General features: G+C 39.0%; 1 protein-coding gene across 1 annotated transcript in view; it reads right to left on the reverse strand.

Moving 5' to 3' along the window:
* Window positions 1-18,150, reverse strand: part of UBE2H (ubiquitin conjugating enzyme E2 H) — a 126,360-nt gene that overhangs the window by 42,677 nt on the left and 65,533 nt on the right. The window contains exons 2-3 of the mRNA XM_053553857.1: window positions 7,938-8,014; window positions 6,967-7,041 (exon numbers count right to left, since the gene is read on the reverse strand). Coding sequence (XP_053409832.1) covers window positions 6,967-7,041; window positions 7,938-8,014 — 152 coding nt within the window. The remainder of the gene's footprint in view (window positions 1-6,966; window positions 7,042-7,937; window positions 8,015-18,150) is intronic.

Consider the following 18,150-nt stretch of genomic DNA (forward strand, 5'->3'; position numbering starts at 1 on the left):
CCTGAAAGCTTTTTCTTTCTTTTTTTTATTAAACCATAGCTGTGTACATTAATGCAATCATGGGGCACCATGCACTGGTTTTATATACAATTTGACATATTTTCATCACACTGGTTAACATAGCCTTCCTGGCATTTTCTTAGTTATTGTGTTAAGACATTTATATTCTACATTTAGTAAGTTTCACATGTACCCTTGTAAGATGCATCGTAGGTGTGGTCCCACCAATTACCCTCTGAAAGCTTTTTCTTAATAGCTGATCAAACACGTAAGCGCTAAAAACTGCAAGCCTGGAGAAATGAAGACTGTGACAGTCTCTGCAGCATTTTCTTTGCATAATACAAAAATCTCATAAACTGGGGATTACTTAGGGTTCAGAATGAGTATTTCTAAAGCCCATATGTTCACATTTCTGGAACTTTGTAAAGACTGTTTTCAACATACAAAACACAACCTTTCTTTTAGAGGCCTATTTTTTCCTTACTCTCTTCTAAATTGAGGCACTGACTCACACCTCTCCTAAAAAACAATGGAACAGGGCCACCAAAGCATATGTAGTATTTTATTTACATTCATCTTCTCTTCTAACCACCGAAGACCTTATACAGCCTTTCCAGCAGGGCACTGTACGCTGAGTTTTAATACACATATCAATATCAAACATGCAGCATCCATTTAATTCCAATATTTAATTTTCTAGAAGAGAAAACAATGGTTCAGGTGAGTATCACTCTCATGGTAAGCAAGGAGAACCAGGGCCAGAACTTCTATTTCCTAATAACCAGTCCACTGACCCAACATACACTCCTAACTCTTGAGTTGATAACCTAGTAGTATTGCTAAGCACTCTAAGAAATGTTTCTGAATGAAAAAGATAAGAGCAAGTCTGAATTTTTAAATAAATCAAAACTTAAAGATTCGAATATGATTCATTTCAAAAAAGTCTCTCTGGAAAACTATGCAAATATTTTAATGATGTTACAGTTGATTAAAGGAGTTTTATAATTACTTTTTCAAAGTGCTCAGAGGGACAATTTTATACCTCAATGGATATTTAGTTTTTCCATTTATCTTACTCTGGGTTTAAACGACCATTAGCCATTTCAAAAATTCATATTCCAATTTTATTTTATTTATTTTTTTCTTTCTTTTTTTTTTGAGACAGAGTCTTAAGCTGTCACCCTCAGTAGAGTGCCATAGCGTCATAGCTCATGGCGTCATAGCTCACAGCAAACTACAACTCAGGCTCAAGTGATCCTCTTGCCTCAGTTTTTTTCCAGTTTTTTTGGCCAGGGCCAAGTATGAACACACCACCTTCAGTATATTGGCGCCCTACTCCTTTGACCCACAGGCGCCACCCGTTTTCTTCTATTTTTAATACAGACAGGGTCTTGCTTTTTGCTCAAGCTATTCTCAAACTCACGAGTTCAAGCAATCCACCCGCCTAGGCCTCCCAAAGTGCTAGGATCACAGGCATGAGACACTGCGCCCGGCCCATATTCCAATTTTAAAGCATCATGATTTTCCATCACTTATGATATTTAAAGAAAATGTAGAATTCCAAAAGATAAGTTCAAAGTGTTTGAAACAATGATGGTACTGTAGAGTAAGTTCATCACCTTCCAATATCTATTTATATTCTTTTTCTTTCCAAAGAGGTCAAGGTAACTATGCCACTATTTTGAAAAAAATACTTTCTCAGGTGGTGCCTGTGGCTCTGTGGGTAGGGCGCTGGCCCTATATACTGAGGGTGGCGGGTTCGAACTCGGCCCAAGCCAAACCGCAAAAAAACAGCCGGGCGTTGTGGCGGGTGCCTGTAGACCCAGCTACTCAGGAGGCTGAGGTAAGAGCCCAGGAGTTGAAGGTTGCTGTGACCTGTGACACCATAGCACTCTACCAAGGGTGACAAAATGAGACTCTGTCTCAAAAAAAAAAAAATACCCTCTCAGGCTGGGGATAGTGGCTCACTGCCTGTAATCCTAGAACTCTGAGAGGCCAAGGTGGGTGGATCACCTGAGCTCATGAGTTCAAGACCAGCCTGAGACAAAGCAAGACACTGTCTCTTAAAAAAAAAAAAAAAAAAAAAAAAAAAGGGGCAGCACCTGTGGCTCAGTCGGTAAGGCACCGGCCCCATATACCAAGGGTGGCAGGTTCAAACCCGGCCCCGGCCAAACTGCAACCAAAAAATAGCCGGGCTTTGTGGTGGGCGCCTGTAGTCCCAGCTGCTCAGGAGGCTGAGGCAAGGGAATTGCTTAAGCCCAGGAGCTGGAGGTTGCTGTGAGCTGTGTGAGGCCACGGCACTCTACAGAGGGCCATAAAGTGAGACTCTGTCTCTACAAAAAAAAAAAAAAAAAATAGCCGGGCATTGTGACCAATGCCTGGTTGGGATATTTGTACAAGCTAGTCCCAGCTACTCGGGAAGCTGAGGCAAAGGGATCACTTGAGTCCAAGAGTTTGAGGTTGCTGTCAGCTATGACGCCACAGCGCTCTACCAAGGGCGACAAAGTGAGGCTCTGTCTCATTAAAAAAAAAAAAAAAAACAACAACAACAGGGCGGCACCTGTGGCTCAAAGGAGTAGGGTGCTGGCCCCATATCCCTGAGGTGGTGGGTTCAAACCCAGCCCCGGCCAAAAACTGGAAAAAAAAAAAAAAAACAAGAAAAGAACCCCTCTCATTTGTAGATATAAATTGTTTTTAAAAGGAGATCTCGTGCAATCACTAAGTGTAAGTACTAAAAACCCTCTAAAACTGTATTTGGAAAGTATTCTAAAGATAAGCATATCAAGTTATATTTAAAGTACTTAAACACATAGAATAATGTTTTAAAGAACATATATCAGAATATAAATAATGATATCCATTAAGGGGTATGATTGAGACATTTCTCCATTTTGCTCACTGGGACTTTCTTACATTCTTCAAATGGATATAGATCATTTGTATAAAAAAATATATATATATACACGCACAGGAAAAAATGAACAAAATAAGTGTGCTAACTAAGAAAATGAAAAAAAGTAAGTATATGTGTATTTTTAAATTACAAGATCTAAGTATTAAAGGTGTTCAAATATGCACAGTTTAATATTTAAGAGTTCAAACCCAGATATAACAGGAGCAAGGTTTAAAAAGAACCTTGAGGTTGGGTTTATCTCCTTATGCTTCTGTATAATTTTACAACTATCTACACAACTCAAAAAAAAAAAAAAAAAAAACCTCGCCTTTTCTAAATGAGCTACTAACCCTCAAAATGCTTTTAAGCACATCTCAACAGTAATCACATTGTTGATGACCTGAAAATGGGTCAACCCACACAACTGATTAAAACTCTTATGCAATCCTCTTTTGGAAGACACAAGGACAGCTTGTACAAATATTCCAACCACATCTACTTCCCTAAGATACACACTTGTAGGCATTACCAAGTTCTGAAAACTCTCAGAAAGACAAAGGAAGAATAATGAAGTTAAATTAGGCTAGTTATTTGTTCCAACCAATTTCATTTTCAACCTTGATTTAAGAAAATGCTTCTTGTGTCATCAAATAATGTCTAAAGCTTATTGGTTATAAGAGACTAAAAAATTAAGTTTATTTTTACTCAGAAAGTTACAATGTTTAAAAATTATATTGAGAAATAACTACATTTCTATAGTATATCTAATTATATTTTGTTTCACAGTTTCAACAAGTTCTTATTTCCTTTCTGAGTAGGAATGTATTAGGATAATAAAACTGACTCAGAATGCCAATTTTTAGCTTTAAGCACACATTTATGAACGATATTTGAATGCATCTATATGGTTTGAACATACCATTTGACTTTTAAGCTTTAAGATCATACCATTCAACTACATATAAGTTGAAAATAGCGGACTAGAAAAGAAACATCCCAAAGTTAATAACAATCACATATCAATGGGGGTGGAGAGAGGTTAGGGTTTGTTTTCACATGTCCTTGAATCCCACCTGGTTAGCAACTATTGGGATGAAATGAACTGGGGACAGGGAACCACCACATGACAGAAAAGCCCTCTCAAAATGGGTGAGACTACATCCTGCTACGGTGGAATGGTGCTTGGGTAAGGGCTGCCACTCCAAGTGTACAGGTGTTGGGTCTGATGTGCTCGAGGACCATCTCAAAGACTTGATGCCTTACAGTGCCCGTCCCACACTACCACTCGTAACTGTAAAATGTAGAAAGCCTTGTAGTAAGGAAGACATTTCTGATCCAATTATCCTTAGGTATCTTCTCAATTACTAGGTTTAGAAAACTCACCTAAAAGACCTCAAGGAAATGACTTGAGGTCTATCCTTGAAAAGATTAAACTAACATCTCCAGCTTAAGAAGGAACTATAATGCTTGGCAGCATTTAAAAAAAAAAAAAAAAAAAACTGGGCTAGGCATAGTGGCTCACGCCTATAATCCCAGCACTCTGGGAGGCCGAGGCAGATGGACTGCCTGAGCTCACAAGTTTGAGACCAGAGCCAGAGCAAGACTCGGTCTCTAAAAAGTGCCTATAGTCCCAGGACTAGGGAGGCTGAAGCAAGAGAACTGTTTAATCCCAAGAGTTTGAGGTTGCTATGAGATATGATGCCATGGCACTCCACCAAGGGTGACAAAGTGAAACTCTGTTTCAAAAAGAAAAAAAAAAAAGAGAAAGAAAGACAGAGGCTTGTGGTGTCACCCAAGCTAGAGTATAGTGGTGTAATCATACCTCACTGTAGTCTCAAACTCCTGGGTTCAAGCGATCTTCCTGCCTCAGCCTTCCCTATAGCTTAGCTGGAGCTATCGACGTGTACCCCCATGCCCAACTTCTCTAAGTATTTTTAGAACATAAAACTCTGGAACATATAAAGACTAGACACTGGGGGACAGGCTGCATTAATGGAGATTTTTTGATCATATATCCTGACTTTTTTGCCTTCTTTGTACTACACAGAAATGTGGGGGTCTACTTTCAAAGAACAAAGCTCAAAATATTTTGATCTTCCACTTTTAAAAATCCTTTTTATTGAGAATGGCGATGTGGTGAGAACTGGTCTAAACTCCAGGTCATTGGGTATTAGTTCTGAAGACAGTGCACAGCAGTAGTAAGATGTTTGAATACCGGCAATTCTGAACATGAGGCTCACTCTGTCAGAGAATCCTCAAAATATTTTTATTTTATTTTATGGTTCTTACTTAAAACTGGTCAATATTTTATAGCATTTTAAAGTAATAAAGAAAGTAATTCTGTCATTTAAAAATCCTCCTAGATCAGCTCAGCACCTGTAGCTCAGCAGTTAGGGTGCCAGCCACATACACCAGCGCTGGTGGGTTCAAACCCAGCCCATGCCTACCAAACAACAATGACAACTACAACCAAAAAATAGCTGGGTGTTGTGGCAGGTGCCTATAGTCCCAGCTACTTGGGAGGCTGAGGCAAGAGAATCGCTTAAGCCCAAGAGTTTGAGGTTGTTGTGAGATACCCTGTTTCCCCGAAAATAAGACATCCTCTGAAAATAAGACCTACTTACAGGAAAGATAAGACGTCCCCTGAAAATAAGACCTAGCGCATCTTTGGAAGCACACTTAAAATAAGACACTATCTTATTTTCGGGGAAACAGGGTCTGATGCCATAGCATTCTACTGAGAGGCCATAGCATTCTACTGAGAGTGACGTAGTGAGACTCTCACCAAAAAAAAAATTCCTCCTAGATCTTGCTTTACTTTTGTTCATTATAACTGGGTATTTCACAATGAAATGACCCTTTCCATTCTTTCTACCCCCATCTTTTTTTTTTTTGCAGTTTTTTTTTTTTTTGGCCGGGGCTGGGTTTGAACCCACCACCTACAGCATATGGGGCCGGTGCCCTACCCCTTTGAGCCACAGGCGCTGCCCTCTACCCCCATCTTTTGAATCCTCTAAACCTATGATCTTCAGTCCCTGGCTGCAACCCAGTGTGGTCTGTGGCCTGTTAGGAACCAGGCTGTACACAGCTTTACTCCCTGAGCTTTGCTTCCCATTGAATATCCTCAACCCGCCCCTGATTGGTGAGGAAGAAAAATTGTCTTCCATGAAACTGGTCCCTGGTGCCAAAATCGTCGGGACCACTGTTGTAAACTGCAAAACAAAGAATAGAAACTTCAGTGAGGTTGTATAAAGAGGTACTTTTTCCTCACTTTCATCTTCCTTTTGCCTTAACTGGTAATGTTATTAACCTGTCACCCTCCATGAAGACACTCAATGATAATTTAGGTATTTTAATATCAGATGCTCTAGAGGTATATCTGATTGAAGGGTTGATACCTTTAAGTATTTTGAGATTATAGAATGGTGCTCATCTAGTTAACTTAAGCCAACCTTTTTTTTTTTTTTAAGAGACAAAGTCTCACTTTGTCGCCCTTGGTAGTGTCATGGCGTCACAGCTCATAGCAATCTCCAGCTCTTGGGCTTAAGTGATTCTCTTCAGCCTCCCAAGTAGCTGGGACTATAGGCACCTGCCACAACACCCAGCTATTTTTTGGTTGTAGTTGTCATTGTTGTTTGGTAGGCATGAGCTGGGTTTGAACCCACCAGCTCTGGTGTATGTGGCTGGCACCCTAACTGCTGAGCTACAGGTGCCGAGCTGATCTAGGAGGATTTTTAAATGACAGAATTAGGATACTATATAATATTCATTCCAACAATCTGGCATTCAAAATGAGACTGACTTTCCTGTTAACAGTTAAATGGAGTGAGTCTTAAAATTGATCAAATCTGACACTGAGAAAAAAATCTAAAGTAATGATCATTGTTATCATACAAAGAGTATGTTTAAATGTCTTCTATCATACTATGAAAGGTCCCCCTTATTAGTCAAGTGAAAACAGGAAAAATTCAATTAAGTAGCCATTTCTGGAATTATCTCCCACAAAATGTATGATTTTCTTTTGCCCTTAGATTTCAAAACTCTCTAAGGAGAGAAACCACGTAGTCACATACCTATAGAAGGAGATTTGAAAGGGTATTTATCAGGAAGATCCACTCTAACTTTCCATACTCCGCCTTCATATGGTGCTGAAATAAAAGCAAAAATGTTAACATCAGAACCGTGTCCCCAAACTAGAAAATAAGCCTGAGTGTAAGTTAAACATTAAACTCTAACCTCTTCTGAAAACATTTCAAATTAATTGTTTCAAAAGTCAGGGACCTACTGTGTAACCAGTGTACCCTATGTTCAGATTAACATTATTTTCTTGAAAAAACCCAGAGTTAGAAAATAAGCAAAGATTCATTCTGTCCTCCAATTTACTTGAATCTTTGAAGTATTAAACACTATTCAATTACTTTCTAAGTACTAAGCCATGTTCCTTTCTGTCCTACTTCAGTCAACCCCTTACCTACCTTTAAACAAAACCAAAAATCATTTCCCAGAAACCATCCACGTGGCCACCCAAAGCAAAACACAGAATTCACTACTGACGTGTAATACTGGCACATACAGATATAAAAGTTCAGTCAGCCCTCCTTATCCACCAGTTCAACATCCTTGGACTCAACCAACCATGGATCAAAAATGCTCAGGAAAAAAGCACAAAATAAAAAACTAACAATGCAATAGAACACATAAATTTTAAAAAAGGTATAATAACTAGTTATATAGCATTTTCATTGTATTAGGTATTCTAAACAATCTAGAGATTGTTTTAAGTAGACAAAGGGACGCGTATAGATTCTATGCAAATACTACATCACTTCATATAAGGGCCTTTGAGCATCCCTTGGATTTTGATAGTGGTCCAAGGGAGTAGAAGTTGTCCTGAAACCAATTTCCGAAAATACTAAGCAACAACTATATATAAAGTTATTCTGAAAAGACATTTCTTCACTGTCACCATCTGTTGTTGATATTCTATTTAGGAATAGAGTAAAAAAATTGTAATAGAAGAACACATACCAACACATGTACTTACTTCCTTGTGGTCCATAGAACTTGACTACAAATTCATTGAGTCCTCCCAGGATCGTAACCTCATGCTTACTCTCAATGCTAAGGTGGATGGGTAAAGGAAATTACACAGGATTTAGAGTACCTAGAAGAACTACTGATGACATCCCCAAGGCACACCACCTAAAGTGTTCCAAAAATTTGGCATTGTACTGATAAAATATACATAATAATTCTGGAAATTTAGGAGGCAATGTACTCTCTTGTGGAAAGAATATGCATGAGCTTTGGATTCTGAGAGACTGGTGTTCAAATCTCAGGACTGCCATTTTCTGTGTTTCTGAGCCTAGACAGACAAAATAATGTGGATTCTCTCCTGAGCCTCTTTGCTTGGGAAAACCATCACTTCATAGGATTCTGTGAGGATTAAATGACTTGAACACATAAAACGCATAAGACTTCAGTTTACTTACATGTAAACGAACAACAGGTACTTAATTTTAGTTTCTCTCCCCTCTGTACTTCTCAATCTATCCCAATGACTCTTTAACATAAATCTAATATCCCCTTTAGTCACATTCAAATACTTAATAGAACACAAATTTTCCTAAACTGGAAACGTTATGCTCCTAAAATGATAAATTTACTAAAGAGAATTCCCACATTTTCTCCTTGGCATATGGAATAATCAAAATAGTTAATGATACACCATCTTGCTACAAGCAGTATTACCAAATGCAAAAACATCTAAAAAAAATCTCAACTGTAGCATTAATTTTTACTTACTCTTTCCTTGCCTCCCAAAACTATGTTCTTAGATTTGTCTCTAGGTTCTGAGGGACTCCAAGTTCTGATCAACTCTCCTGTGTCCTCCCACTCAAAAATTTGCCTGCCCCCGGTTCTCTTGCCCCTTTAAGGTGCTATGACTCAATTATAAAAACCAAATTAGGCTAGGCGCCCGTGCTCAGGGGTGAGGGTGCTGGCCACATGCTCCCAGGCTGGTGGGTTCGAACCTGGCCTGGGCCTGCTAAACAAACAAACAAACAAACAAACAACAACAACAACAAGCCAGGTGTTGGTAGGTGCCTGTAATCAAGCTACTAGGAAGACTGAAGTAAGAGAATCACTTAAGCCCAAGAGTCTTGAGGGTGCTGTGAGCTACGACATCATGGCACAAAGTGAGACACTGTCTCAATAAAATAAATACATAAATAAAAACCAAATTAATCCATATTGTAGAGAAAGCTACTGGTCTAAAATCTATTCTATATCTTGGCTTTGTTATGTAAGACTCTATTGACAGGAATTTAAATTGGTAGAGGATCTGGGAAGCTCTCAAACCCCACAGTAACATTAAAGAAGAAAACCAGCTATCATAGACTTCGCAATCAACAGTGCAAATGATACTTTAATTACATTATACTGATTATACAAAGAAGGTGACATAGGAAATTTAAAAATGATCAAATAGAAAGTAAATTATATTTTTTAAAAGTTTGAGATTAAGTATTTGGCACTCCAAGTCTGTATCCTGGAGGCCACAGAATGGACTCTAAGAAGCCAGGTGTACTTTCAGCAAGGGTGTTGCTCAAGAGCCTTGCCAACACATTGGAATAAGATAATTCAGTCTAGGCTAATTTGATCTCATTCTTTTCTGAATGAAAACTAGTAACAATACACAAAAAGTATTCAAATAGTATCCACATAGGAAAACTGGCTTCATTCTCACTTAGTTGAATGACACATAGTGCTTACTCTGATGTATTAACTTCTTCCTGACCAAATAGTCACTTTCTGACATCCTACAAAATAAAGTACAATAAATAAAATAAAATAAAAGTACAACACATTTAAAATGTTTTAAAAGTCTAAAAAAGCACCCTGTGTCAGGAAAAAGTCGAGTCCAGTTATAATAAATAAAATTAAATACAAACAAAGCTTTCAAAGAAAACAGACATTTTAAAAACAATCTTGAGGGCAGGAAAGGCTTTCTAAAGAATGACACCAAGGCCAGAAACGACAAAGGAGAAGATTAGCATATATAAGCACACACAACATTTAAAACTTCTACACTGCAAAAGCCAAAGGTAAAAGGACAAACTAGAACAAAATAATGTGAATTTTTAAAATAAGGGTTATTACAACAAAGCGATAAGAAAAAGAAAATCAAATACCTGAAAGAAAAGGCCAGATATCCAAGTCAAGAAAATGGAAATGAACAAAATTAGGGTATAAAAAGTTCAATTTGGCTCAGCATCTGTGGCTCAAGCAGCTAAGGCGCCAGCCACATACACCTGAGCTGGCGGGTTCAAATTCAGCCCAGGGCCCACCAAACAACAAGACGGCTGCAACTAAAAAATAGCCGGGTATTGTGGCAAGCACCTGTAGTCCCAGCTACTTGGGAGGCGGAGGCAGAAGAATTGCTTGAGCCCAGGAGTTGGAGGTTGCTGTGAGCTGTGATGCCACAGCACTCTACCCAGGGCAACAGCTTGAGGCTCTGTCTCAAAAAAATTAAATAAATAAAGTAAAATAAAATAAAAATAAAAGTCCAATTCATTATTTAAAAATGAGATTTTTCTTTTTTCACTGTAAACTGAAAGCAATGAAAGAGCTGGATAAAACTGAGTGTGCAGTGGAGTATGAATTAGTACCTCTGAGGACAAATCTAGCACTGAGCTACAAAACTTAAAATGAACTTACTCTTTTTTTCAAATTTTACTTCTATTAAGTTATTTTTTAAAAATAGCCAGACACTGCTGGTGGGAGTGTGATATGGTTTCACCCACTTTAGAAAACTAGTACTTTAGCAGTACTAAATCTACACATATGCAAACTCTGTGCCTATGCGTATAGCCGGTATATGCCTACAACACATACGGTATGTATAGTTATATTCACAAAACACATGGTTAAGAATGTTCATAGCAAGGCCTGGCAAGGTGGCTCACACCTGTAATCCTAGCACTTTGGGAGGCTGAAGCAGGTGGACTGCCTGAGCAAGATCAAGACCCTATCTCTAAAAAATAACTGGGCATTGTGGTGGACACGTGTAGTCCCAGCTACTTGGAATGATGAGGCAAGAGAATTGCTTGAGCCCAGGAGTTTGAGGTTGCTGTGAGCTGTGATGCAATGGCACTCTACCAAGGGGGACAAGCTTGAGCCTCTGTCTCAAAAACAAAACAAAACAAAACAAAATGTTCATAGCAGTATAAGCAGTCTGGCAGTCCCCAAGTTACAAACATCCAACTGGTACTTACAGAAACTATTAAAGTCAGTCCCTGGGTTACCAACATCTGACTGACATATGACTCGTACTTACAAACAGGCTATCACCGGTAATAGGTAAATTTACCTGTTCCAACTGATACACAAATTCAACTTAAGAACAAACCTACAGAACCTATCTCATTCAAAGAACTACTTGTATTTGTAACAGCTAAAAATTAGAGACAACAAAAATGTTTATCAATAGCAAAAGGATAAATTGTGGTATCGTCACCTAATAAAAAATACACAGCAATTTTCTTAAAAGAATGAATTGATATACATAAATGTCTGAGTCAGAGATTTTTAATCACTAAATTATAAAAATGATTTGTATATACTTTTTGTATATATGTTATTCTTGAATAAAAAGCTTACTAAAAATAGTTTCTGATACGTGTGCAAATAAGTTTACTGGAATTTTGAAATTTGTAAGTGAATAATCTAAATATTTATAATAGGAAACTAGTTAAACAGGGTACTATAAGTGTCCACTAGTGCCCTCTCCCACCAACGTATGTCTCTACTCAATGTGGGATATCCAGAAGTCAAGTGAATTTAGTATTCACTTGATAAAGATATTCCACCTCCAAAACAAAATTAAAACTTACAAGGATAGGGCAGCGCCTGTGGCTCAGTCGGTAGGGCGCCGGCCCCATATACCGAGGGTTCAAACCCAGCCCCGGCCAAACTGCCACCAAAAAATAGCCGGGCGTTGTGGCGGGCGCCTGTAGTCCCAGCTACTCGGGAGGCTGAGGCAAGAGAATCGCTTAAGCCCAGGAGTTGGAGGTTGCTGTGAGCTGTGTGAGGCCACGGCACTCTACCGAGGGCCATAAAGTGAGACTCTGTCTCTACAAAAAAAAAAAAAAAAAAAAACTTACAAGGATAATGAAAGAATAGAGAAGCATAGAGGAATAAATGAGTTTAACTAAAGTCTTAAACTCATAATGTAAAATCCACAGACGCAGCATTCTCTATCAATCAGAACTAATTTGTTATCAATGACAATGATCTACAGCAATTATTATTAATTATTAATTAATCATTTGAAATTATGAAGTTTCCTTATGGCAATCACTTCTGGAAACCTGAAGAGATCTTTTCTATCCTCTATCTAGATGCAATAAAACTGCGTTTCTTCTATTTTATAGTTTGAGATTTAGTCCACCCTTACATTTATTTTACAAAGATTTTCCAAGCCTCTTTTCCCATGATCCCTAGTATAGCTTACTTGTCAGATACAATGGGTTTGTCTTTAATTACACATAATGCCATGAATTCAAGAGTTCTTACAGTCCACTTCAGATGAAAACCTAAATACAAACTGAATACAACCTTTTTTTTTGGAGACAGAGTCTCACTATGTTGCCCTCGGTAGAGTGCTGTGGCATCACAGCTCACAGCAACCTCAAATTCTTGGGCTTAAGCGATTCTTCTGCTTCAGCCTCCCAAGTAGCTGGGACTACAGGTGCCCACCACGACACCCAGCTATTTTTCTGTTGTAGTTGTTTAGCTGGTCTGGGCCGGGTTCAAACCCGCCACCCTCAGTGTATGTGGCTGGCGCCATAACCACTGTGCTACAGGCGCTGAGCCCAAACTGAATACAACTTTTAAAACTTCTACCAAGTTGGTAAAATGAGAAGCTGTGCTAAATTTATGCTGCCTTAGAAGGATACAGACACTAAATTGGAAAAAAAAAAAAAAACCGAGTCAAAAGAAAAACACTGCATTAAAAATAAGCCATTCCATCACCACTGAATGAATGACTTGCCACAAAAAATATAAAATAACTTGACTGCTGTTACCATGTATATTTATGGTAGGTCATGAGTGCCTTCTTTCTCCTTTCTGCCACAAAGTCAAGGGCAAGGAAGGTGATAAGGCAGGTGAAAATGCAAAAATAATGGTTTATTTCTGAGGTGTGCTTGTCAGGCTGCTAGATTGAAGGGAACTCATTAGAAGGTACCCTTCATTACTTTACCATTTCAAAGCTTGAAAATAATGAATACTCCTCAGACACCATTCTGGTAAAAATCTGTTAAATAAAGCCATGAATCACATTTCACTCACCTCTGGTCAAAGTTATTCATTCAGAAAATATAGCTTTTTACCCACTTAAGACTTTCACTATTAAGGAGTATTACCATTTTGAGTAGAAAAATTACTCTCAGAAATTCAAGTCCATTTCACTTTTGAAGTGCCAGCCACCCACCACCTTATTTTCTCTGAATGGCATTATGATTACACCATCTAATATTTAAAGGTGAATACCAAACTGTCAAGAGATAACTGACAGTTTCTTGGCAAAATGTGTCTATCAGGATTTTAGGAGTGATTTTTATATAGTTCTAAAATTTTCCATACACAGAGCCAAGGGTTAAGCCTATGTCACACATGATTGCCATTAACAGTAAGAACCTGAGATTCAGACTTCATTATCTCCTAAAGTTTACTGACAATGAGTTTATAAAATAAAAAGTACCTTCCCTGTCCTGTGTGTTCAAGGGAGTGTGGGACAGACATGAAGATGCTTCTGTGCAGAAGGTTGAAGCAAGCTATGTAGCTTTCTCTATATATATGTTCAGACCAGTCTGGTTCCAACTCTCCTTATAATAAATTATACCTTCCTAGTATAAAAACTCAATCTTTACTATAATACCTAGTTTCTTGGTTAAAAAATGGTGTAATCCATTAATATGCAAAACAACACAAATAATGCTTTGGGGCAACTATTTATAAAGAATCCTTTTATTTTAGAGATATATATCCTGTAATAGAATATATATCCTGTAATAGAGATATATATCCTAATAAATATCTATGGCTTGGCACCTGTAGCTCAGCGGCTAGGGCACTGGCCACATACACTGGGGCTGGCGAGTTCAAACCCAGCCTGGGTCTGCCAAACAATGACAACTACAACAAAAAAATAGCTGGGCGTTGTGGCGGGCACCTGTAGTCCCAGCTACTTGGGAGGCTGAGGCAAGAGAATTGTTTAAGCCCAAGAGTTAGAGGTTGCTGTGAGCTATGACGCCACAACACTCTACTGAGGGCGACATAGTTAAGACTCTTGTCTCAAAAAAATAATAATAATAATAAGCTCAGCGCCCACAGAGAAGTGATTAGGGTGCTAGCCACATACACCAGGGCTGGCAGGTTCAAACCTGGCCTGGGCCTGCTAAACAACAATGGTAACTATGACAAAATATAACTGGAGATTGTGGTGGGCGCCTGTAGTCCCAGCTACTTGGGAGGCTAAGGCAAGAGAATTGCACGAGTTAGAGGTTTATGATGCCATGGCACTCTACCAAGAGTGACATAGTAAGACTCTGTCTCAAAAAATAAAGTAAAATAAAATTAGCTTGGCACCCATAGCACAGTGGTTACAGCACCAGCCACATGCACCAAGAGTGGCGTGTCAGAACCCAACCTGGGCCAGCCAAGCAACAATGGTAACTGCGACAAAAAAATAGCTGGGCATTGTGGCAGGCACCTGTAATCCCAGCTATTTGGGAGGCCGAGGCAAAGAGAATCGCTTAAGCCCAAGAGTTGGAGGTTGCTGTGAGCTGTGACACCTTAGTACTCTACAGAGAGCGATATAGTAAGACTCTGTCTCAAAAAAAAAAAAAAAAACCATAAAATATCTAGGATTTGCTTTGAAATAGCCCAATGGGAATAGAAGTAGCAGAGGTATAGAACAAACAGTATTGGTCCTGAGTTGACAAATACTAAACCTAAGTGGTAGGTACATGGGGACTTATTGTTAACACTAATCTTGATACTTTTATGTTTGAAGTTTTCCATTATAAAAGTTCTAAAAATACAATGTAGTCAGTTAGAAGTAGTTTTGTTTTGTATAAGCATAGAGATTCAGAATAACTTAGCTACTATGGCTCTCTTAAGAATTTATGAAATGAAATTTAAGAGTTTATGGAATGATCCAAAATTTTCTGGAGGTATAACAGTCTGAGAAAGAAAAAAATAGCATATGAGCTATCATTTAATAAAGACGTTAGTTACAACGAAAGAGAAAAATATTCTGCCAATTTCGGAAAACAGCTAACATTCTGAAGGAGTAAAATTTAAGTGGCTTCATAAGGATGTCTGTGAAAAATCCAACTACCACCACCAAAGAAGAGCTTGTGTTCAAACACCCTGACAACAGCCTCTGGGCAATGTAACAACTAGGACAACTGCCTTTGTTTAAGTAAGTTAATAAAAAATAGTCACGGCCGGGCGGTGCCTATGGCTCAGTGAGTAGGGTGCCAGTCCCATATACTGAGGGTGGTGTGTTCAAACCTGACCTGGGCCAAAATATAACAAAAAAATAAAAATGTTTAAAAAAAAAAAAAAATAGTCACGGCCAATAGAAAGGCTCCTGGTGGCCAGGCGTGGTGGCTCATGCCTGTAATCCTAGTACTCTGGGAGGCTGAGGTGGGTAGATAAACTGAGCTCACAGGTTTGAGACCACCCTAAGCCAGTGAGAGACCCTGCCTCTAAAAATAGCCAGGTGTTGTGGCAGGCGCCTGTAGTCCCAGCTGCTGGGGAGGCTGAGGCAAGAAAATTGCTTGAGCCCAAGAGTTTGAGGTTGCTGTGAGCTATATCACTCTACCAAGGGCAACAAAATGAGACTGTCTCAAAAAAAAAAAAAAAAAAAAAAGAGGGAGAGAAAGACTCCTGGTTATAAGAAGTTGAATTTTTTTAATAAAGGTTTTTAAGGGTGGCCCCTGTGCCAGCTCTATATACCAGAGGTGGCGGGTTGGCGGGTTTGGGACCCAGCCCCGGCCAAAAAAAAAAAGTTTTTAACTTTATATTAGGAGTGGGAAGCTTTTTTTTTTTTTTTTTGTAGAGACAGAGTCTCACTATGTCACCCTCAGTAGAGTGCAGTTTTTTGCAGTTTGGCTGGGGCTGGGTTGGAACCTGCCACCCTCGGTATTAGAAAATAGAGAAAAGGATGAACGGCAATAAGAGGAGAAGAAAAGGCTTGTACCAGTGATAAAATCCATATATATAAAGAAGATATTTATATTCATTTATCTCAGTTGGGAGAGATAATAATACAATGTCAAAGGCAATCAACAAAACAATGCACTTGTCATTATCTTCTAAGCTCAAGCAGCTTTGTTCCCTGTATCCCCCAAAACTATTTTTAAGTTTTCCACAGGCATTAATAGGAATCTGTTAAGCTGAGCTATAGAGAATATAGTGGACCTATTAAGTTCACAAAAGATCGAACAGGCTATTTCTAACCAGAGTTTGCTTATTTAATATTTTATACATAAATGGTATAAGGCAAAAACAAAGAAAAAAAAAAAAAAGGAGGAGGAGAAAGAAAGAAAAAAAAAAAAAACACTACTCTTAAGACAGAGCCACCACCAAGAAGCTTAAAGTCCAGCAAGGGAACAAGAGATTAGTTCATAAGGAAGTAAATGCAGGCTGGGTGAAGTGGCTCAGGGCTGTAATCCTAGCACTTTGAGAGGCTGAGGCAGGAGGATTGTTTGAAACAGCCTCAGCAAGAATGAGACCCTGTCTCTACAAAAAAGTAGAAAAATTACTACATTATTAGTACAGTGGTGTGCACATCTGTAGTTATAGTTACTTGGGAGGCTGAGGAAGGAGCATTGGTGAAACCCAGCAGTTTTGAGGCTGCAAGGAGCTATAATGACACCATTGCACTCTAGCTAGTGAAATCCTGTCTCAAAGAAACAAGAAAAAAAGTAAATACAAAGAGTTTGCATAAAGAGTGGCGCCTGTGGCTCAGAGGAGTAGGGTGCCGGCCCCATATACCAGAGTTGGTGGGTTCGAACCCAGCCCTGGCCAAAAAAAAAACTGCAAAAATTCTCTGGCCTATCCCCCACCACTTCCACCAAAAAAAAAAAAAAAAAGTGAGAGGACAGAAGCGAAAACATTACCAAATACTGAAAACTGTTGACATTGAATTATGGCATTTTACACTATTGTCTCTATTTACATACATGTTTGACAATCTTCATAAAAAAAATAGTTTGCATGAAGTGCTAATAGAGTTTAGAATAGGAAGAGATTCTTCTAGCCTAAAGGAAGGGAAAGTGATGAGGATTTACATACTGCCTTAAAAACAGTGTGATCTGGACATGTAGAGGTGGGAGAAGGCATTTAAAGCAAAGACTCAGCACAGAAGAGGTCCAGGGAATAGAGAACAATACATTTTAATTCTGATTAATAGGCCCCAGGAAATATTAGGAAGTGGGCCAAGAGCAGATTAACGGAGGGCCCTCAAATATGAATTTTATCTGGTGAACAGTGACATAGTATTTCCATGCACAGTACATATAACTGTGCTTTACAAAGATAAAGCAGGTGTCATGTATAGAATTGACTGAAGATGGGAATAAACAGTTAAAGCAAAAGAGCAGAAATGTCCAAGGCCTTAACAAAAATAGTTGGAAATGGCTAGGCGAGGTGGCTCATGTCTGTAATCCTAGCACTCTGGGAGGCCAAGACAGGGGGATTACTTGAGCTCACGGGTTTGAGACCAGCCGAAGCAAGAGTGAGACCCTGTCTCTAAAAATAGCTGGGAGTTGTGTGAGGCGCCTGAAGTCCCAGCTATTTGGGAAGCTGAGACAAGAGAATTGCTTAGCCCAAAAGTTTGAGGTTGCTGTGATCTATGATGCCACAGCACCCTACCAAGGATAACAACGTTGAGACTCTATCTCAAAAGAATAGTCAGAAATGATGGTAGGAACTAAATGAAGACTTCACAGGCCCTTGCAGCTGACTAGACAAGGCGCAGCCAGTAGAAAGCTCCAGTGTTGGTGGAATATGTTGTTGTTGTTTTGAGACAGAGTCTCGCTATGTCACCCTTGGTATGTACCATGGCATCACAGCTCACAGCAACCTCAAACTCTTAGGCTTAAGCAATTCTCTTGCCTCAGTCTCCCAAGTAGCTGGAACTACAGGCGCCCGCCACAACGCCTGGATATTTTTTGGTTGTA

The sequence above is a fragment of the Nycticebus coucang genome, chromosome 11, assembly GCF_027406575.1.
Source record: "Nycticebus coucang isolate mNycCou1 chromosome 11, mNycCou1.pri, whole genome shotgun sequence".
NCBI lineage: Eukaryota > Metazoa > Chordata > Mammalia > Primates > Lorisidae > Nycticebus > Nycticebus coucang.